General features: G+C 39.0%; 1 protein-coding gene across 2 annotated transcripts; it reads right to left on the bottom strand.

The window, feature by feature from the left end:
* Nucleotides 1-16,366: 16,366 nt before the first annotated feature.
* Nucleotides 16,367-22,609, bottom strand: LOC139943669 (chymotrypsinogen A-like). Of its 2 annotated transcripts, XM_071940416.1 has the most exons (6): nucleotides 22,073-22,609; nucleotides 21,534-22,000; nucleotides 20,638-20,824; nucleotides 19,872-20,143; nucleotides 19,290-19,429; nucleotides 16,367-17,954 (listed from the first exon to the last, which is right to left on the bottom strand). In XM_071940416.1, exons 2-6 carry the CDS (start codon nucleotides 21,595-21,597, stop codon nucleotides 17,790-17,792), a joined length of 828 nt encoding a protein of 275 aa, XP_071796517.1. In that variant the 5' UTR covers nucleotides 21,598-22,000; nucleotides 22,073-22,609; the 3' UTR covers nucleotides 16,367-17,789. The 2 variants fall into 2 exon arrangements, with proteins under 2 accessions (XP_071796517.1, XP_071796509.1); XM_071940408.1 differs by having other exon boundaries at nucleotides 21,534-22,609.
* Nucleotides 22,610-23,024: the final 415 nt, after the last annotated feature.

Below are 23,024 nucleotides of genomic sequence, written 5' to 3'. Positions count from 1 at the left end.
GTTTATGTTTTTAATGACAGTAAGGGCCTAGGCTACTACAGCTGTAAATCATAACTAATGAGACAATCTGTTTAAGACACAAAAGTTGCATCTGCATTTGAGTAACATTACCTTTTTGTTAATTAAATAAAAGTAAAGTTAGAGTATAAATGCACAGTTGCAAGCAGTTTAATAAATTTGAGTCTTAATTTTGCCTATATCATCCTGGTAAGGCTAGTTAAAAGCAGGGCCACCACGTGCAGGTCCCAGGATACCAGCCCCGACACGCTTTTGGAGATAATCAAGGCCTTCATTCTCCCACATTCCGGAGCTCCAGGTCCACCCACCCATCTGAGGGGCACGCCCTCTACTCCTACTAACGCGGTCCCATGTCCCACGGCGTAGACTATATGGAACTCCTGTTGGTCCACCAACTGTGATCACACCAGCACCATCCTACCCGCTGTGGAGCCTGACGCACCTTTAAGATCAACTACCAGCTGTCACCCTGGCCAGGAGTCAGGATCCCACATGCCATGCGTGCACATGTCCAAGTCCCTTTTTGCAATGGAGTTTGGAATTTCCCGTGATTTTACCACCATACGATTCCAAACGATTTGAAGAGTCGCACCACCAAGACGTCAGACGCGGTCCCTAGTCCCATGGCCTAGACTAGGAACTAACCCATTAAGTCAACCATAATTGTGATAACACCAGAGCATCCTACCCGCTGAGGAAGATGATGCACCTTTAAGATCAACCACCCGCTGTGAAACAACCGGCCGGGCTGAGACCCCACATGCCACGTGCATGTGTCCAAGTCCCTTTTGGCAATTAAGTTTGAAATTTCCCATGCTTTGTACTTCCGGAATCCAAACAATTCGAGTGTCGCACAACCAAGGCCCTAAGATCGCCAAGTAGCGCATTAAAACGCATAATATGTGCTTGCTTGCCATGGTGCACTTATATACAGAAATGTTAACTGTTTGTTTATAATGGAAAAACATCCAAACATGTTACTGGCACATCTAGAATAGTTTTCAAAATTTAAGGAAAATTATTGGATTGTTCTTTACTAAGATTTCTACAATGAATATCTAGGGTGTCCTGATGACTAGATGCTGATGTTTTCAGAGTTGCTCTCCTTTATGTAGCCTTCAGCGATGTCAGAAGAGCTGATTCCCTCTGCATTTGATTTCGGGGAACAGCTTCATCTCTGGCTCTGAAAGATTAAAGTTACAGATACAAAATTGTAAAGATGCCAACAAGTGTTATTTATAGCAAAATCCAATGCAGATATGATTACAAACTTGAATGGACCTACTCCCAAAGCACTGAAAGGTCTAAAATCTGGCTATGTTTAAAGCCTAGCAGATAAAAGACAACGCATACCGTGTTTGCATCTGTAAACCAAAATTGAAAGCAGAAACTCACCCAATTCAGAAAGATCTGGTGGGGAGGCTAACACATTAAAACAGACCCTTGCTGTCCCGATCAGGCTCCATGTTTTAGACGGATCATGCTTCTGCCAATTAGAATTAAATACCGCCGCAGTCGGCTTTGGAGTAGAGGAAATATGCTTCGATCGACAAATTTTCGAACCAATAATTGTGAGTATTACACAAACAGCAAAACAAAAACAAAATCATAGAAATTGCAAGCAAAACTCTAATTAACAGCAAAAAAAACCAACATATGGCCCTCCTTGTATTTCAAAGTTCTAGAGTAGTATTTATGTCACTCGCCACAATTGATTGTTTCACCAAGATCTGCATGATAACATGATCACGTTTTTTTCCAGAAGAAAACCTTGTTTTCACATTCCCATTTAAATATTGACATTCCGTTAAGTCCTTAAAAACAATAAAGATGGCCGCTGCTTATGATGGCCATTTTGAATTCCCACATTACATAATATATATATAACACTCGGGGTCACTCACAAATCACTCTTGTCTAAACTATAGAAGCATGTAGAGAGTTTTTTATTTCTAGTAAAAGACTCCCAAAATAACTTCAACTATTTTTGTATATCATTTCACCCAAGGTCAAACAAATGGTTGCCATGGTAACAGCTGACCTTGATATTTTGTTAACAAGATGACACTAAAATAATCATTGGTTAAATCCTTTTTTTTTTTTTTTTTTAATGCTGTTGAGAGTTGTCACTTCAAGATGCAAGTGATGCAAAAAGAACAGCATTATTCAAATAAATTGCCAATATTTTGTGGTCTCAATCTTTCAATAACCTCTTCTTCTACATGTATGTCACTCCGCTCCAAACTGTTGTACTTTATAAGATTGGAGCAAGACCCTGTTATAAGCAACTTTAATTTTAGCCTACTGGCCCAATTCCTTCAATCCATCACTTTTGATACTGACGAAGGAATTGGGATTGTAGGGTTTCAATTTACCTGTTTGCAGATAAGGTAGTCCTTTATGACAGGCTGTATGATGATTAGTGGGTCTCAGACATATTGTTGACACTAGATGTTTTGAAGACTGGAGCTGTATATGGGTAAACAAAAGAAAGACACTTTTTGTTAAAAAATAAAACACCCCAAATTATCCACCTTACTTAATTGTCGCAGCACCATCAAGAAAACAGGCAAATCCAAAGATGACCCTTTTTCCCACTTAACACTTCCTGCAACAATACTGGTGTCATCAATTCTGAGAAGATTGCAAAACTTGTTTATTGCAAATCTCTGCTTGTTTAACTTTAGTAACAATGTTACTAGAGCTGTTGAATTTGAGCAACAAAGATTATTACTCTATTACTATATTATTTTATCAATATAAACCACAAGGGAAACTGACTGGGTAAATTTTGAAATGATTTTTGGGGTTGAACAAAGAATTGACTAGAGTTGATTCGAACCAACGACCTCCGGATTAACATGCCGGTGCTCTACCAACTGAGCTATCTAGCCCTATATTGGCGGTGTCCCTATTTTGTCAATATCTTTGTTCGGGGGTGCCAGTCAGATGCCATACAACCGTTAACTGCCGTGTAGCCAGGGATCACACCAGAGATCTAGTTAATTCTTTGTTCAACCCCCAAAATCACTATATTATCTTAATAAGGAATAGAATTCTCTTTTGAGGGAACAGTTTAAATAAAGAGTTATCTGTAATAGGCTGGTGCTATTTATTTTCTACCCTTTATTTTCACCATTTCAATAATGGTATTTTCACAAGGTCAGAAGTATAATTTGTTACAACCAAGGGCCCAGTTTCATAAAGCCTGTAAGCACAAAAACTTGCTAAGCACAGACAAATCTTCCTTAAAGCAGAAGCTGGTTTACCAGCCAAAGTTGCACAAGGTTTACATTGTTGCAGCTGGTGCCCGACACATATTTTTTGCTTAGCAAATTAATTAGCTAAGCAATATTTTCTGCTTAACAGCTTCATGAAACTGGGCATATTTAATTTCCCAGCAGGGCCCAATTTTGTGAAGCTGTTATGAGCAGAGAATACTGCTTAGAAAATTACTTGGGAACCAGTTGCAACAATGTAATCTTTCTGACATTTTAGCTGGTAACTTATTTCAGCTTAGCAAGATTTTTCTGTGCTTAGCAACATTCTTTGCTTACAGGCATTATAATATTGGGCCCTGATTGCATACGCACATTTTTCTACAAGAGCATTTTCCAATATTAACTTCAAATAAAACATCAACATCAGAGAGCATTCGGCACTAACTACTAAAGAGATCAATTTGGGACATGGTGTAAATAATAAAGTTTTAAAGCTGTTTTACCTCTTTAGTTGTTACTGCGTTCTAAATTCAGAATTCGGCCATTCAATTTTGTTTTGAGTCGAGTCAAATTCCTTTAGAACTCTGTTCAATTTAGCGTATCGTCATTTTTTTTGGTGACACTTGAATGATTATTTTGTAAAATCGAATGATGCAACATTACATTTGACTAATCCTAAAACAAAATCGAAAGACCCTTCTTAGTAGCATTTGATTTCGCGCGAAATAGAATAGCTTGATGGTTAAATTGGCAGCTCATTTGCAAAACCTGACCAAGAAAACCTATTTTAAACAGTTACCTGAGCGGAATGTTTTCAACGGAAATGGTATTTTAACTTGTTTATAATGCACTTGTTCACCATTTTAATGTAATTTTGATATGTGTACACTTCTGAATTTTTCATAATTATTGATTAAAAAATCAGGCCCCAACCGAAAGCTTTTGAAAAACTAAAAACACTTCTGCCGTTGAGAGCGCGCGTCAAAGGACAATGCTGCTGACGTCATATCTGGGAACTTGCTTTGTTATGCCTACACGCTGCAACAAAGCGGCTTTACAAATTGGAGCTCCCAGAGATGACGTTTTGAGAGTGATTACGTAACAGGGCTTTTTGCAAATCTCTCAGAAAAGCCCTGGATAAGGGCCTTAATGATTGTTTTTTTACACAATTGAAATCTTTTTATAGTCGTATGACTCGATTTCCCTATTCTTTGAAAACATTTTGAGTGAATTTCAGCAAAGTTTACGATTTGACATATTCGTTCAAGCAGGTCTTTAAAGGTTTCCTTTTTAGGAAATTACCTCACTGGAGAGTACTTGAACCTCATTCACCACAGGCAAGACTTGAAAGCCTACTTCTGATGGGTAGATCTCTATATAGATGGAAAGCCTTGCTGCAATAAAAATGAAATAAGCATTTCGAGAACTAAGTGTTGAAGAATGTTATTTATCAATACCATAGTGTGTCAGAATGCTTTAACCTTAGAATTTTTTTTTAAGGTTAAGTAAAAAGGGATCTTTTTGTTGTTGCTGCAACATAGCCAGAGCAACAGGGCTTTTGGGAGATGTTAAATGCCTAAAAAACTAGTATCGACTTCATTATCAGTGAACCAGGGAACACATCCAAGTCTACAATACAACCTTGGAAGTCGTCAGTCAGTTTCCCTTGTGGTTTTATTACTTGATATTTGAAAAATGAAACCAGTGATCCCTTTGCTGCTGCTTCCCTGGTTGTATTGTCAGGTCTTGAATTTAACACTGGACCAGCAGGTCCAAGGCCAGAGATTTTAGCATCAGGCCAGTGAACTTACGAATGAACAAATCTGGCAGTCTTGTGTTTACAAACACTTTGTTGCATTTTTCATTTAAACAGATAAATATTGTTCAAATCTGTCCCATAAGTAAAATAAGATTAATCTTCACTTAGTGCTTGATCCAAAAACAGCTAAAAACTCATATTTCATGTGATGTGTAGATAGGGTAATTCTTTCATCTTGATTCAGGTCTTGAAAGAAATGTTATGGTCTAGAAAAAGTTTTGAGCTACAGCCCTACAGTCTTGTGGATTTTTCTCCCAAAGTCGAGCCCTGATTGTAGACCTGGGTGCGATCCAGATATATGGCAGTTACATTTTCTATGGCTTCTTATTGGCAACCCCCGAACAAAATAAATATCAATGGCAAAATAGGGAGACAGTGTCAACATTAGGGCTTAATAACTCAGTTGGAAACTGCTGGCATGCTAATCTGGGGGTGGCAGGTTCAAGTGCTGATCTTGTCATTTTTTATTAGTTCCACCTACAAATGGAGAGCAGCTCCAACCTACTGATTGTTTACATTATGTAAATTTGCTTCGCATTTGGTGTGAAGTATAGACCATGTGAACTTTGTTTACAATAAGTTTGACCTTGTGCATTCTTTAGGTATTCTGGCAGGCAATATACTGCACTGATCCTATTGGAAAGTTGACATTTTGTGTTATAATTTCCAAATAAATCCAAGAGTTATGAAAGTAAAAGCTGGACACGTTTTAAAATGTGCAACCTTTCATCATATCAAAAGTTTATAAGAATTAGACAGTGCAATCTCCATAAAATATAAGATTTTTATGTTGTCTTCTATAGGCTGTGTACAAAATGTGCCTGCAGGAAGTCCAGGCTCTGTGGCTCTTTTGTAAACATGTGATGTCACAGGTCACATTGTCTATAAAAGGCTTAACTAGAAAGTTTTACTTGGGTTTAACTTTTAAAACTTCAGTTTTTAGGAATTTACCTCTGGAAAGTGCTTTCCGCTCCTGTATAGGCCAGTCTTCAGCATCCATTTGTTGACATAGATCTCTATGGAGATGGTAAGCCTGAATGCAATTCAAACAAACGCACTTTGCAACATCAGTGTTTAAAGGCAGTGGACACTATTGGTAATTACTCGAAATAATTATCAGCATTAAACCTTACTTGGCAACGAGTAAAGGTGAGAGGTTGATAGTATAAAACATTGTGAGAAACGGCTCCCTCTGAAGTGACGTAGTTTTCGAGAAAGAAGTAATTTTCCTCGAATTTGATTCCGATACCTCAAGTTTAGAACTTGAGGTCTCGAAATCAACCATCTAAACGCACACAACTTCGTGTGACAAGGGTTATTTTTTTTCCGTTATTATCTCGCAACTTTGATGACCGATTGAGCTCAAATTTTCACAGGTTAGTTATTTTATGCATATGTGAAGGCTAGTCTTTGACCATTACCAATAGTGTCCACTGCCTTTAAAATCATCATTCAATAAAACACATTAGATTCAGATAGATTGGTTTCACCTGAGGATTTGTTTTGTATTTTCAAATGAAACTAAATGAAGTAAAAAAACCCACCTTAATAGGTCTTGGAGGAGGTTGTGCTTAGCAGGATTATTTTGAAAGGTGGAATCAAAATACCCCGCAAAAAGCATCCCTTATTATTGCAGAGGTGTCAGCGATGCCTAAAAACATTCTCTTCAGGGTGCAGTGTTGAATAATCTTTATTAAAATTGTCAAAAGCCTGAAAAATCTGATTCCTCCACTGTTATCTAGAGACCTCTGTTTGTGTGTAATTATTCAGAAGTTACTTAAAAGAATTTACCTCTTAAATGAGACTACTTGCAGTTCCTTCATCATAGGCAGTCTGTCTTGACACCTTCTTGATGACGTGTAGATAGTTTTGGAGATACTGCATCAAAACAAAATACAGTTTAAAACAACAGCATTTAAAAACAGTGTCCATCATTAAAACAGTTAATTTAAAATAAATTCCCTAAGGACTTGTTTTTGTACTTTCAATCAAGGATAAATGAAGAAAAGGAAAAATGAAAACAGGATTTTGGAGGGAATTGTGATGAACAGGAATATTTTGAATGTTGTAATAAAAATACCGAGCAAAAATGTTATAAGAGATGTCAAATGCCTGAAACAGTTCTTTAGGGGATTGGTGCTGGTATAATGAACTTAATTATCAGTAACATCTCAGAACTATTCTACTGACAAAATGGCATGGAAGTGGTTAATTATAAAAAGCCAAAGGTAAACTATTAATACGCATAATATGTGTGTTTAAAATGGAGCAACTTGAGAAACTGGTATAGAAAACTCTAAAAACCCAACAGAAAACTGGAACCCAGTCAGAAGATAAAAATGGAACGAGAAAATAGCGGAGCCCGCAAGAAAAACAAGGAACGGGATAAAAGCAGAACCCAAGAAATGTGCGGACTGGGAAAATTAAAAAGAGCGGAAATCCGCTTTAAAGGTAATTACTCAAAATAATTATTAGCATAAAACCTTACTTGGTGACAAGTAATAGGGAGAGGTTGATGGTATAAAACATTGTGAGACACGGCACCCTCTGAAGTGCCATAGTTTCCGAGAAAGAAGTAATTTTCCACCAATTTGATTTTGAGACCTCAGATTTAGAACTTGAGGTCTCGAAATCAACCATCTAACCGCACACACCTTCGTGTGACAAGGGTGTTTTTTCTTTCATTCATATCTCGCAAGTTCGATGACCGATTGAGCTCAAATTTTCACAGGTTTGTTATTTTATGTATATGTTGAGATACATAAACTATGAAGGCTAGTCTTTGACAATTACCAATAGTGTCCACTGCCTTTAAAGCGGAGATTTCACAGGCCTGAATGCTAAAGTGAAATGGGAGACTTTTGAGACGCTGGTGGCAGCAGACTCTTGTGCAGCTCTGCGCATGTGCTCAAAATTGCTCTAGTATGAGCACGCGCACTGCTCGGGAGAACCGTCATTACGGACCGTCCAAAGGTCTCCCATTGGAAAATGGTGCATACTGATTGCTTGATCATGTAAATTGGCTTCTCATTTATTCATGTGAAGTATGAAGATTCTCTCCACCCACCGGGGGTAAAAAGTGGGGTACCTGTGAGGGCAGAGATGGTTGATTGATTAGCTTGGAGCGTGGTAACTCGCAGCACCGGCTGTATACTCCCCAGGGGGAGCTGAGATGGTTTAAGCAGTGAAATATATGGACCGGTGTCCAAGGGGTAATAATGTCAGAGCGCTTTGATATGCCCTTCAGGCTGTGATAAAGTGCTATACAAAAATCAATAATTATATTACTATTATTATTGTGGCAACACAGCCCCTTTAACTAGCAAGCTCTATTTGGGTGTTTTACTAAAACTTAAAGGCAGTGGACACTATTAGTAATTACTCAAAATAATTATTATCATTAATCCTTTCTTGGTGTTGAGTAATGGGGAGAGGTTGATGGTATAAAGAGAAGTAATTTTCCACGAATTTGATTTCAAGACCTCAGGTTTAGAACTTGAGGTCTCGAAATCAACCATCTAAACTCATACAACTTTGTGTGACAAGGGTGTTTTGTCTTTCATTATTATCTCGCAAGTTCGATGACTGATTGAGTTCAAATTTTCACAGGTTTGTTATTTTATGCATATGTTGAGATACACCATCTATGAAGGCTAGTCTTTGACAATTACCAATAGTGTCCACTGCCTTTAAGTTTTTAATAATTTACCTGCAATGGAAAGTGCTCGCAGCTCATCTATTTGTTGATGGGTAGATCTCTTTGGAGATGAAGATGACGAGTCTTCCTGAAGCACAAATAAATGGAGAATGGAAGAAATCAGGATTATTACAGATGCTACAAAAAACAACAAGAGCAAATTGGGTTTTGGGCGAACTGCCTGAAAACAATCTCTTCATAGTGGTGTGGTATGAATAGTGAGCAGTTAGTTCTCAGAATAAATTTTATAGCAAATAGCATGCACACATTTTTATTACAAAGGCCACTATTTAGTATTGATAATTGCGTTAAAGAAACTTGAATCTCTAAACTCTAACAGAAAACATGGAACCCAATCTATGAAGTTAGTCCCAGCTCCTTACACTGTAGATTCATATGAAGTGCTTTTAGCTTGTTTTTTTTTTTAAGGTTCAATCCGAACGGAACAATTACAAGGGTCATTACCTGAACTGCATTGAGATAGTCATCAGAGAGTTCATCATCGGTTTAGTCTTCAACGACAGTTTGATGGTGGTGGCTTCCCTGTCAATTGCATTGTCTACCAAGTCATAAAGCTGTGTTGAAGCCACTGACCTCATTACTATAATAAGCGAAGAGTTCCCAAGATCAGCTCATTACCATAATGCCCGCGAAAGACGAGACATGTCTACCATCACACACCACCACCACGGACGCTCAGCGGGCATGATATAGGCGTGCGTGACTGGACGTCAAAATGAATAATTCATTTGCCTCACATCCTGTGTTGTCTGATAGGTCTGACGAAAGATATACATATTCATGGGCTGCATACTAGCATATCCGAGAGCCCCCCAATTTTTTCCACTAGTGGATATTTTTTAATACAACACATTAAACCCGGAAGTTACAGACCCGACAAGGCTGTCGGCCTGACGGCCTCCGCATGCGGTTAGTGGTACGAGTGCGGATGACTTGTGTGCACAGTAGTCGTACGATGTGACAATGTGTAAACGGGTGGGTCATGTGGTGTGATCGCACGCACAGGGTATACGGGTGGGTTTACAGCGGTGTCTTTTCGGAGCGAATAATGCGACTGCCTTGAGCAAGGCTAATAGTTATTTCGCAACTCCGATGACCAATCAAGCTAAAAATTTCACAGGTTTGTTATTTTATGCATATGTTAAGATACACCAAGTGAGAAGACTGGTCTTTCAATTCAATTCAACGATACATTTATTTCCATACTCTCATAAAAGAATAACAATAGTGTCCAGTGTCTTATGAGAGACGCCTACTTATACTATTATCATCATAATGTTTTATGCTTCTGCTCTATTGTAGCTATTGCAACTAGTGTTTTTTTGCTATGTTAAGGCATACGACGCTCAAAATAGAAAAGATTTTTCTCATAACACTCTACAATGAGCAGTCTCACCTTCGTCTGCTTCCTTCTAGCAAAGCAATGGCTCTATACTTTGTACAAGTAAATGTTCCTTACTAACCTGTTTCCAACTAGCCCTCCTCATCAAGTTGTGCCAACAACTCTTCCCATTCCAGCATCTCTAATGCACTAAGAAAGTTGTTAGCCGTGGTGATATCTCTTTTGAGCTTATGTAGTTGAAGAGGTTGAAAGTCCCTTTTAACAGCCTGTGGTTGATTCTCAGGTTCATCCTCCTTGCTAGGCAGGCCCATCAACAAGTAAGGCCACTCTCCCTCTCCTACCATTCCCCAGTTCATTGTATAGAGAACTGCTTTACTTGCATGACAAGTGAAGAATAAAAAACTTATTAACATTGTTTTTTTAGTCTTTGCCTTGTGTGCATGTACAATGTAATCCCAGTGGATATCAACACAATCACATTTACATGTACATGTCCCCTGTTCTGGTAGGTGATGATTTTGGTTGATCTTTCAAGGCAATTGGTAAAGCATGGGGATCGCAAAAAAAAGGTATCATGAACCTCATCGATATATGTACCTGTATGCAAATTGCGAAATTTTTGGAAGAGACAATCTTTGATAATGTAGAATCCTACACCAAGTGAACAAATTGTGCAGACTATTCCCTCTCGCCACAGTTTAACTACTATGTTGAGATAATGATTGGCCCATATAAGTGTACATGCCTTCCCTACTCCTGCCGATAGGTGGCGCTCTAATGAGACATTTCAACTCAGTATGATTGCATAACATAATGTTATGCATACATTTCTAGATTCTCAATTGAAATGAAACTATAACCGACAATGAAACTATACAAGACATCACTAAATCAATGTAAATTTGTATTTGTAATATATTAATGTACATCACTACATCATTATGAATTGTCTCCACTCCCTGCTTATGGTACAGTATATCCTGTTAAAAACAAAAGTATGGTGCCATTTGCCTCATGTGTACCGGTATATTAAGCGTCTATACCTGTGTCAATGTGAACTTGAACATCTGCAGCTTGCTGCGTTGAGCAATTTGATTTTAAGTCTTGGTGCTATCCAGTCCCCGAAGTTGGTGGCATTTGAGAGTCTTTCAGCTGTTGTGTTCGGCTTCTGGTACGATTGTTGAATCAGGTCTATAAGCCGGGAGAGTGTATTACCTTGTAACGCCACATATGGATGGAAAATCTAGAAAACATCTGGTCGATATCCTCGTGGGTGTGACCGACCATAAGGAAACTCACCTTCACCTGAAAAAGAACATAAAAGCAAGCACATACTTACACTTACTATCACCTTTTTTCCAGGATTCAGACCGCACATTTTTATACAAATCATTTGCTGATTGAAGGCAGTAGACAATATTGGTAGTTTTGTCAAAATAATTGTTAGCATAAAAACTTACTTGATAACGAGCAATGGAGAGATGTTGAAAGTATAAAACATTGTGAGTAACGGCTCCCTCTGAAGTAGTCATTTTCGAAATAAAAAGTTGTTTCTCATTAAAATATTTGAATTTATTTCAAGACATCAGAGTTTGATTTGAGGTCTCAAATTCAAGTATCTGAAAAGCACCCAGCTTCGTATGACAAGGGTGTTTTTTCTTCTATTGTTATCTTGAAATTGGAGGACCAATTGAGTTCAAAATTTTCACAGGTTTGTTATTTTGTGAATAAATATGTTGACATACACCAAGTGAGAAGACTGGTTTATGACAATTACTGAAGGTGTCCAGTGTGGTAAACATAACTGCATGTGTCATTTTTTAGAGAACTGATGCTGTTTGTTCACAAAAAAACCCAAAACAACCCAAGTGGTTATAAAACGTATGATAACTTTTTGAGATCAATTGGGTCCAATAGGCTTTTTCATTGGCTTCGGGGAGGGCAAGTTGAGGGCAGGGGTCACAATACAAATCACTGTGGCAAACCACCCATCCTATAAAGTTAAGACGAATCTTAGTGCTTTGTGAAATCTTACGCTTGCTCGTTTCAGTTTCGGCATTATTTTGTCGATTCATCTATGTTTTCCATTTTTGAGCGAGTCCCGCTAGTGATTCTTTCTCAGTCCCGTCTATACCCCATTTCGTTTATTTTGTTCCCGTTCAGTTTATTACTTTCCTGTCCTGTGTCGTTTTCAAGTCTCTTTTCCGTTCCCCCTGACCTCATTATATCACTTCATTTTTTGTCATGTCATTTATTTTGCCGTTCCCCCACTCCTGTCCCACCGTGTGCCAGAGTCCATCTCCCGTCCCACAATATCTAACCCGCGCCTCCGTGCCTCCCCGTCCCGCGATCCCGTGCGTTTGTTCTTTGCTTGCCACTGATTGGCCCGTAACTCATGTTTTCCAGTTCCGCACGGGTCCCGCTATAGTGGTTCTTTTCCAGTCTCGTTTGTACCCCATTCCAGTGTTTTCCAGTTTTTGCGCGGTCCCGCTTTTAGTGGTTCTTTTCCCGTTCATGGTTTGATTTTCCCCCGTTCAGTTTTATATTTACCTGTTTAATATCCATTCATCATAGTCCCTTTTCATTTTTTTAATTCCTACCCAAGCCCTGTTCATTTTCCCCCGTCCCACAGATACCACTTTGTGCCCCTTCCTTCTGTCCCCGTCCCAAATCTAACTCGTACCTCCTTCCCCTGCGTGCGTGGATTCTTATCACTGTTTTTCGGCCCATAACTCATGTTTCCCCGTTCCGCGCGGGTCCCGCCTGTGGTTTTCCGTTCGTGTATTTTTCCCTGTTCAGTTTGGTATTTTCCTGTCCCATGTCATCATTAGTCCCTTTTTATTTATCCCCTTTCCGTATTATTTTCCCTTTCCTTGAATTTGTTTCCTTCATTTTTTTTCCCGTCGACCGCCCCCTTCCCAGACGTACCATGCATGCCCGTCCCACAACGTGCTCTGATAACCCCCTCCTCCGTCTGTCGTGTGTGTCCCCCTTGTGTTCCCGTTCTTTACTGTACGCGCAAAGTTACTGGACACTCGCGCTATGACTGTGACATCACAAAGGGCGCCTGACGGAAACAATGCAGACCCCCTGACAACCCAAGGGTGACCATCAACCCCAAAGTTAATACACGCTTGCGCTTTGACTGTGACGTCACAAACAACACAACTCCCCAACCCACGGGTACCCCCAAATTGGCCCCAGGACGCATCATTTCAGCAGAGTGGGGGCACCCCTTGACGTGAAAACAACATGGCGGCGCCTGTGCGATTTAAGCGCTAGTATAAATGAACCCGACTCAATTCCACAAACATTACATTTCATACAAGACGAACGGAAACCATGTAAATAGATACTTCGGATATCTACATGTAGTTAATTTTGGGAATAATTTTGGTGTTTTATGCCCTTTCAGTTTCAGCAGAAATCAAATTGGCAAAGACAAAGGGTGTTTTTTCAGAATTTATTTTTTATGTTAGGATACACCAACTTAGAATACTGGTCTTTGACAATTACCAGTGTCCAGTGCCCTTAATTATGTTCAAAAACTTACATTTCAGATGCAAAGCACTCGAGACGAACTGCTGTTGAGGGGGGAGTCCAACCGGGTCCAACCTGGACTGTTGGAGTGTACGAGTTTGTTGAAGGACGAGTTGACCAAAATGGAAAAACCTTCCGTATCCTGCCACCACTTTTTCACTCATTTTTACAAAAAGGAATATCTCATTTGATGAAATAAGATAGGCATACTACTATTTTAGACCATAACGAATAATAAAGTGGTGGCAGGATACCGGGAAACTTTCCCAAAACAGTCAGTCAGTTTTTGTAATTAAATTCTACCCGAATTTTTATTTAATAAATGACGTCTGGGTCACACGGCAACAGACTGACGTCCAGGGTCTGAAAAAAAACTTGGCGCTTTCCTTGTGCAGAAAACACCAACATTTCTTCATTTTTTGTGAATGGGAATTCTTTTCTACACTCAGTTTATAACACAAGACAACTCTCAACTCACCATGACACTTTTCCAGTAGTCTTCCTTCAGAGTTCCGGTGAAAACCTGAAGTTTTTTTAAGCAAAAGCTGGGATTTGTTTCGTCCGTTCGTCTTCGAAGTATTACGCACATGGCCAGCCGGCTGGGAGCTGCGTAGACGACCTCTCCCCCTCTCCTCAAATCACGCCACCTCGAACCTCATTTGCATAACAAAGAGCCGCCGTTCCTAGTGGGCAAAAGTTACAACCATATTCGGAAGTACGGGAGGGGCTATTTTGTTGACAGGGGTGGTCGAAGCTTGTTCTCGTAAATAAATACTTTAGTGCGCTTGTTTATTAGCAAACCAGTGTTTCAAGGCGGGATTATGATTAATTTGTAGATTTGCATTTTCTGATGAGAACAATACCCCTTAAGAGAATGGAATATACGATGGTATAGAAATCATAGCTTGTGTCTGGAAGTAGGGAGAATTTAGAATTGATCAATACTACCTATCTAATGATTAACACATCTTTAGGGAACACTGTTTTTTTTTAAAGGGGTAATGAGAAATTAAAAGTTGATCAATTGAACTTGTTTACATATCAAGCATGCGCACCAGGGCCCAATTTCATAGAGCTGCTAAACACAAAAATTTGCTTAGCATGAAATTTTGGCCCGATAAAAACAGGATTACCAACACAAATTTTATTTGTTGCATATTGCTTTTTACTAGTAACCAGCTGTTGTTTGCTTATCCTGAAAAATCACATGGAAATTTGGTTGGTAATCCTGTTGTTATCAAGGAAGAAATTTCATGCTAAGCAAATTTCGTGCTTAGCAGCTCTATGAAATTGGGCCAGGTCACAAGACCAAGAATCGGTGACCGTGCGTCCAGCCAGTAGTATGAATTCCTTCCTCCATAGCAGCAGACGAAAAGTGTGACCCAAAAAACAAACAGTAGGCTAGACAACAATATTTTGATCTAAAAGGGGAATAAAAAAGGGGATGGGTGGTCAAACATGTGAGCAAAGGGAAATTCTACGAAGCATTTGGAAGAGGGGGCCTGAAGGCCTCACTATAATATGGCCTCTCTCATGTTTATTAAACTTAATCAATTTCAAATACGTTTCAGTAGAAGGAATGGTCCAGCTACTTCTTATAATTTTGACCAAGTGGTAGTGACAAGGAATATGAGAGAGGAAGTATAATAAAACATTAAATGTGGATTCCGTGTTAAAATAAACTTAAATATTTCGAATACAAATTTTGGCCCTGAGAATAACAAGGGAATAATTAATCGCTCTTCAAAAAATCAAATAGTGTTGTACCTTTATTACCAAAATTCTCCCAATACACACATTAAAATATTCATACATAAAATTACTATGTACAAGGAAGTTTAATCAAATAAAAATCTGACTTTAAATTTTAAGTACAAATAACTTTTCATCAACGTGTATCTTTTCAAAAAAATAAATCATTTTTGTTATTAATAATACTAAATAATTGATGAGAGTGGAAACACAATAATAATATTTTATATAATTGTAGTTGGCAAGACTCAAGTAAGTAGCACTTAGAAAAGTGCAGGAATTTTATACACATGACCAAAACATAAAGTTAAGTTGTGCCAACCACACATTCCAATTTCATAGAGCTGCTCAAGCAGAAAATATTGCTGTTCTTAAAGGCACTGTACACGTGGTAATTACCCAAAATATATATTAGCATTAAACCTTACTTGGTAACGAGCCACAAGAGCTTGTCATCTCTGAAGTAATACAGTTTTTGAGAAAGAGGTAATTTGTTTCTCATTAAAATAATACAAGACTTCTGGCCAGAAGCACACTATTTTGTACAACAAGGTTTTTTTTCTTTCATCATATTCTTGCAACATCAATGACCATGCAATTGAGTCCAAATTTTCACAGGCTTGTTATTTAATGTACATGGGATAAACCAAGTGAAAGTACTGGTCTTTGACAATTACCAGTTATGGCTAGGAACAGAAAAATATACATCGACAGTGCCAAATAATTGAAGCAGTCAACTTTGTTCTGGTGAAGTGCAATTACCAGTCTCTAAAACAGAACAAAACCCCTTTATTTTTAAATGGGTGTATTTTTTCTTAATTCGCATTTGTTGAGGTGAGGTGGGGTGGTGGTGGCGGGGGGGGGGGGGGGGGGGGGGCTTGTTGGGGCTCTAAATGCAACTGGTTATGCAACTGACTCTGCACATTTGAAGAAAACAAACTTTGAGACAAGATAAATGAACTGTTAGTGTTTTATTAAAGGTATTCATGAACAGTAAACGAGACTCAACTGATTATAAAATCGAATACAACACACATTTTCGCAATGAGTTTAGATATAAGGAAATTAATTATTGTTGGTCAGCAAAACGACTAAACGCTAACGACTAAAGATTGGTGCTTCAAAGAAAACTGTGAGCCATCATTTGAATAATGTTATGTACCACTCAAGACAGTTGCAATTTAGGCGAGCTTTCTCGTAGGTTTGTAATTTGCTGCTAACCTATACACAATTGTGAATAAATGAGTATGGCCCAATAGTACCAGGGCCCGATTTCATAGAGCTGCTTGAGCACAAAATGTTGCTAAGCACAACAAAATTAAGCTTATACATACGATTTTAAATGTACAAAATGTAACTGGTACCGGTATCCTGCTTTGGTGTGCTTAGCAGGAAAATTGTAAGCAATATTTAATGCTTAAGCAGCTCTATGAAATTGGGCCCAGGATCTGGAAGTTTGCTGTAAAGCTTGTCCCATCTGATGTAGCAAATCTGTCTTTAGTGTGAGAAATCCAGTGTTCAGTTGTCACCAATCAAGTTGTACCAGATATTCTTCAAAATCCACCTTGCAAAAGGCATATTGCCAACAAATCCAAAACATTTTAATTCAGAAAAAAGATAGCCGAAGCGACAACCACCCCTCATCATGTCGAGCGCCATCTAGAAGCTCGAGCCTGCCCAGTGATTTTCCTCCAGATTTTCCGGTCCAGCATGCAGGAGCAAAGTTCCTCAGCGATGGTCAGATAATAGAGGAGCATAATCACTTAGCACAACCCTTCAATGACCATATCAACTGGAAACGGCTTATTCGAAAATGCCCATGGCGGCTGTAAACGGCTACAAATCAGACCTATTTCAACTCAAAACTAAAAAGGTCAAAGCATAGATCATGATATGAATTCAAATTTTAAATATGGAAGCTAAATTTCTCTGTTTCATAGTATTTTTTTTCAGACACTTTTACAAGAAGACAAACTGTTTCAAAACATCAACAACAAAACCATGTCAGGGTGCATTAAATAAGCGACTTGAGGACTTACACCCGTTTCAGACAGACGCTTCAGAATCACGCCGAACCAAGTTCTGAAATAAGTACATGACAAATTCCCATCTGAAACAATTAGGAGCAACTCAGTAGACGCGCTGGAAGACGAAATGTTGACTGTTGCAGTCATTCGGAATGACTCTGGAGCGCCTTGGTTTCAGACGTTGATCTTGTCATGTGCCGAGCCAATGTAAATGTTATTTGAAACCAACATTTATTTAGGTCGACCTAGAGTCGCTCCTAATCTACTTGGTTCGGCGCGACTCTGGAGCGCCTGTTTGAAACGGGTGTTAGATGATTTGGGTCAATTGATGCATATTCTCACGTTGTTTATTTTAATTCTTGCTGATGGTCGTATAGATCCAAGTTTCAAACTTCTTGGGATCAGCATATACTGAAGGAGTGCCGTACTGTGCACAAGGAATCTTACCCCAGCTGACAATCCCAGCAAGCTCCCATCTTCCTCCTGTTTTAACGACGAACGGACCGCCGCTGTCTCCCTGTTAACAGAAAGGCAAGAAACGGGTTAAGTTTGTCAGACACAGTTGAACATAAACAATCTTCTTTTCAAACAGTAGGCCTACACATGACATGACTATTTATATATCAAAACTTTTTTAACGGATGATCGGGGAATAAACAATTTGGTTTTACTCTTGCACCAATGTGCATGGATTTTGTTTTCACAGAACTCGGGAAAGTGTATTAAGTGCTTGGTACACATCGGTGTTGGTAAAATCAAATTATGTTATTTATCACTGACAGAAGCAAATTGTTGCGGTACCGCTACTAATAATAATAACAAATTCTTATATAGCGCATTTCACAATAACCGTATCAATGCTCTTTACATTAGTGCCCTGGTCATGGGGCCAATAACATCCCTGTAATGTTTCTCGGCTCCCTTGGGAGTATACAGCCCTGAGCTGCCTGTAAGGCGCTTGTGGATTTTTCATACCAATATCAACCTCTACCCTCGCAGGTACCCATTTATACCCTTGGGTGAAGAGAAGCAATTACAGTAAAGTATCTTGCTCAAGGACACAAGTGTCATGACCGGGATTTGAACCCACACTCCGGTGAATCAGCACCAGAACTTGAATTCGATGCTCTTAACCACTCGGGCCATGGCCACTACTAAGGATTCTGACCTGCCTCTAGCCCTCGGGCTGGCTCCTTGATCTAGTGGTAAGACATCTGCTGTAGCAAGGCCAATATGCCTGCAAGTCATTGCGGTACCAACTGCAAACACATTGGATTCAAACACACATAGGATTCCAACTGCATCTAATTATTGAGCGAGCTCAGTGGTCCAGCAAGGCATCTGTTCTAGCAATGCAATGGTCGTGAGCTCAAGTCCCACGTGATTTTCCTGTGGATTTTTTTCCACAGAACACGGGAAAGTACTGAGATATAAAGTGCTTGATACCATAGAGTAATATATAAGAACTAGAGGGCGCACTGGCCTATATACCCAACTTGGCATGCATGCAGGCGGCCATTTTGTAAGTTGAAAAAACAGGCATTGCTAAGCATGTGTTTGTGCGGCCATTTTGTAAGTTGAAAAAACAGCATCGCGTAGCGTTCAATAAACACAAACTCCAACGTGTGTTTCATATTCAACGCGCATACAGAATGGTGGGGGCGTGTCTCCTTGCGTCCCGTCGCAATTGTGCAAGAAGCATCACCAGTGCGCTCTCTATTTCTTATATATTACTCTATGGCTTGATACACATCAGTGTAATGGCTGATAAAACCAATTTAAATAAAAACTAGTTTGTGTTTTGCTTATCTTTGTGCTTGAGCAGAGTGTTATTTTTTGCGTGTATACTTACTGAGCATGCTCCCTTTTCTCCATCTGGGAATCCAGCACAAATCATGGAGTCATCCACGTTGTACGGCTTCATAACATTTACGCAAGTTGCATGGTCCATTATTGGTGTCATAACTTGTTGGAGCTTATCAGGGTAGTTTCCTAGTAGTGAAATCATATATATACAAATAAATCAGTTTTGATGCATGCCAACCAGTCCTAACATTCAAAAATATGTGCAGCTTATTCAGGCATGCAACTGTTACTTCAACAGAAAAAGAGGAAATTACGAAGTTTTTTTTAAATCGTTAAAATGATTTTGTAGTGTATTTCAATTTTGAATGGTAAACCTGAGATTTAAAAAAAAGGAAATCAGCAGATGCATGCCTATCATTGCTGATGTCAATACAACACAAGTCAAGAAGGCTATGATGAGGGGGAGGGGCTTTTCTAAAACCTGGGGTCCATTTCACAAAGATGGTCGTGAGGACTAGTTACTCCTAGGAGAAAGTAAAAACTTAAGGCTAGTTTGGTACCAGATCGCGTCAGCCTGTTACCATGGCATGGAGGATGATTCTATGAATGAAAATCACAAAAACCTCACCTGGTGTTCCATCAGTCTGCATTTCTCCCCAGCCTGTGACGAACCCGTTTCCTGCCGTGTGAGTTTTCGATGGCAGGCATACAGTGCTAATCTTATCCGTTAAGCCAATGTAATCTGATAACTTCACCAGTGCAAGATCATTCTTAACGGTGCTTGAATCCCACAATGGATTTTTGAGAACTTTTGAAACTTTGGACACTACCACATCGTCTTCTAAAACTCTGTTGTCATGAGCACCGATCCATACTTCCCAATTATCAGCAGACTCCTTCCTGAAAAACAAAACACCCATTAAATGAAAAAAACTGATGATTGGAAAACTGCAAAGCTTCGATCTGACCAGAACAAAACATTGTCTTTTAACAGAGCAGCCATAGACCAAGTATACCGTCTTAATTGCTCCAGAATTGCAAAGGTCATGGGTTCGAGAACCCAAAATGAATATGAACATTTCCCCCAAACCCTGTAGTAACGAGTTAACACAGCACCAGGGATATAAAAACCAAGCTGGCAACAGCCAATCTCTCTCATACAAACATTGTTTTAACGTCTATGATTATGAATTGCACAAATCAAGAAATTGTGAATCAATAACTAAACGACAATATTTATTCTAGTCGTTGTAAAATCAGCAGTTAGCTGGGGGGGGGGATTCGAACTCACAACCTTGGGATTGCAAGTCCTGCAGTCTAACCACTTGTTGGAAACACAAGAGGGTCTTACACAAAAAGCCTAGTGGAATGTTGAGTTATTTCTTCACACTTACCCCTCTACACAGTGAGCTGCTGTTATAACCCACTGAAAATGAAGTAGTGATCCACCACAAATATGCATATAAGTTCCATCTGGTTTCAGGGCACGCAGACTAACTTGCCATGGCCAGGAGTTGGGTGTGGCTTCGTATCCTCCCACAACACGTGATTCGTTGGGTGGAATCACTGTTTTCCCACAATCTGAACAAAAAATCAAATAAAATTGTTATTAAAGGAAAAGTTAGTCAGTGGTGGTAGCTCAATCATTCCCATACTTACACAGTCAAGCGTCAGGCCCTCACAAAAACTATTTTGGGAAAATATATATCTAATGAATGACCAAAGAAGCTTGCTGTGGAAATTTTTTTATAATTTGGGGTTGAACAATTTTTTTCACAAGAAAGAGATTTGAACCCTTTAAGTCCGGATACCTGCACTGTCACTCCACTATAACTGAACTAGCCTTAAAATGTTGGTAGTCTTATTGTGCTCGCCGGAAACCATTCAACCTGTGGCACCCCCCAAAAAGACATTGACTCAATAGGGGGGAATTGGCAATACATGTTTCAGGGTTAGATCAAATACTAAAAAGTGCCAAACACAAAGCAGGCTAATGCAAAATGCACCATTTCAGCAAGCCATTTTGATGCAAGAACAGATCAGTGCTCGCTAATAACCGTTGCTATCGATGTTGTAACAAAACATTCGCTTGCTGAAAAGGCGCCCATGTGTGTTTCCATATTCCAACAATAGAAAAAGCTTCAACCTGGCCATCTTGCGCCTTTGGCACTCTGTGATCTTTGGGCTGGATAGATCAGTTAGAGAGCCGGCCACTATAAACCTGGAGTTCCCAGGCTAGTCATTTTTTTCTTTGCAAAAAAGAGTCACAATATAAACTGGTAATACTTACCTTTCAAGTTGGCATTGCAGGCAATGAAGGTTGCCAGTAACACAAAGAGTGAACGCAGCGCCATGGTGCTAGAAGTATGATGAATGGTTAACCAAGAAACTCCACCCCAGAATGATCATCGCAAGATGAGAACTTCATATTTATACTTGTTTTATTATCTTCAGATTTCTGTGTGTGAGACAAAACAGGTGGATGATTATGAGCAAACAACATGAACAAGTTTTATCCAATAGCAATGAATTGTGAAATCTTTGTCATCATACAATGTCATAGATAGCATTGTTCTTAACCTAAAATGTTATTTGTTTGGTTGATAAATTCTTGTTAGTTATGGAAATCTAACGGCAACTTATGTCAAGTACATGGGTCTTTTCATTAATGTACACTAAATGTTAATAGTGCATTCCTGAATTTGGATGTCGATATTAACTCAAAAAGAAATTGAATGAGACCATTTGAACGATAACCTGGAGCGCTTGAGAGACGCCCTCCGGCGTGAAAAGCGCTATATAAAAACGGTCTATTATTATTATTATAACAAAATTACTTTTTGGTATGGACCCATTTGTTGTATGATGTTACATTTTAAATTTGACTCTGAAAGAGTATAAAAAAACGGCAACAATGTTTAAACAAACCTGAAGTAAAAGACTTTAAAAAGTGACACTTTCATAAGGGCTCCCTCATATTAGGAACCCCTCCACATTGGGGACACCATTATTTAGCAGTTGTTTAGCCTTGAATTGAAACACCAGTACATGTAAAATTGCAGCAAAAACAACATTTATCTTTGTGATTATCATTCTTAAAAGTATTTCAACTTTGGATTTTGTTGAAAGCATCATGTGAGTTTCTCACGCATGACACAGAAAAGGGAGAAATAAAAGATTAATTACCTTATCAAACAGAACAATTGGAAGCCAAAGTACACAATTGGGAAAAATAATGATTAATTCTATTTGATAGTTGGTTCTTGAGACCAGTAACAATCTTGTAGAGAATCATTTACATCTGAGATATTGCTTAAGTCTAGGTACTCCCTAAATGCAAAAGAGTAAAAAAACACTCTTTGACAAACCATATGAGGGGCAACTCTTTTTTCAAATAGTCTTCCACTCTTTTAGATTGAAGTTTACATCTTGTCGAGTGATTTTTCACTCTGTCCTGGAGTGAAACCCCTCTAAAAGAGTCAAATAACCACCACTTTTTTTTAAAATCCATTTGCGGGACCACTCGAAATGTAAAGAGTGATGTTTTTACTCTTTTACATTTAGAGAGTAACATTTACCTTGCAAGTGATGTTACAAGCTAAAAACAGCGCCCCCATTGAGGTCAAAGGAGATCTATCATTGGTTGAGAGATATGTGCCGTGCCACATTAAGGGCAGTCAACTTTGCTCCGTGGTTTCTGTCCCCACCTTTCACCTCTGTTGACCCCAGTTCGATGCCCAGACCCAGAGCCTTGCTTGTGGATTGGGTTTATCAGTTCCTT

The sequence above is a fragment of the Asterias amurensis genome, chromosome 1 (genome assembly GCF_032118995.1).
Source record: "Asterias amurensis chromosome 1, ASM3211899v1".
NCBI classification, from domain to species: domain Eukaryota; kingdom Metazoa; phylum Echinodermata; class Asteroidea; order Forcipulatida; family Asteriidae; genus Asterias; species Asterias amurensis.
The sequence above is the reverse complement of the archived record's forward strand: the minus strand, read 5'-3'. Positions and strand labels throughout refer to the sequence as shown.

Bases quoted from the DNA above. Each gene is read 5' to 3' on its own strand.
- LOC139943669 (XM_071940408.1), bottom strand. From the start codon at position 21,597: ATGGCGCTGCGTTCACTCTTTGTGTTACTGGCAACCTTCATTGCCTGC. The intron at 20,825-21,533 runs GTAAGTATTACC...TTTTTTGTTCAG, and splicing joins CTGCAATGCCAACTTGAAAG to ATTGTGGGAAAACAGTGATT. The intron at 20,144-20,637 runs GTAAGTGTGAAG...TTTGTTTTTCAG, and splicing joins GCAGCTCACTGTGTAGAGGG to GAAGGAGTCTGCTGATAATT.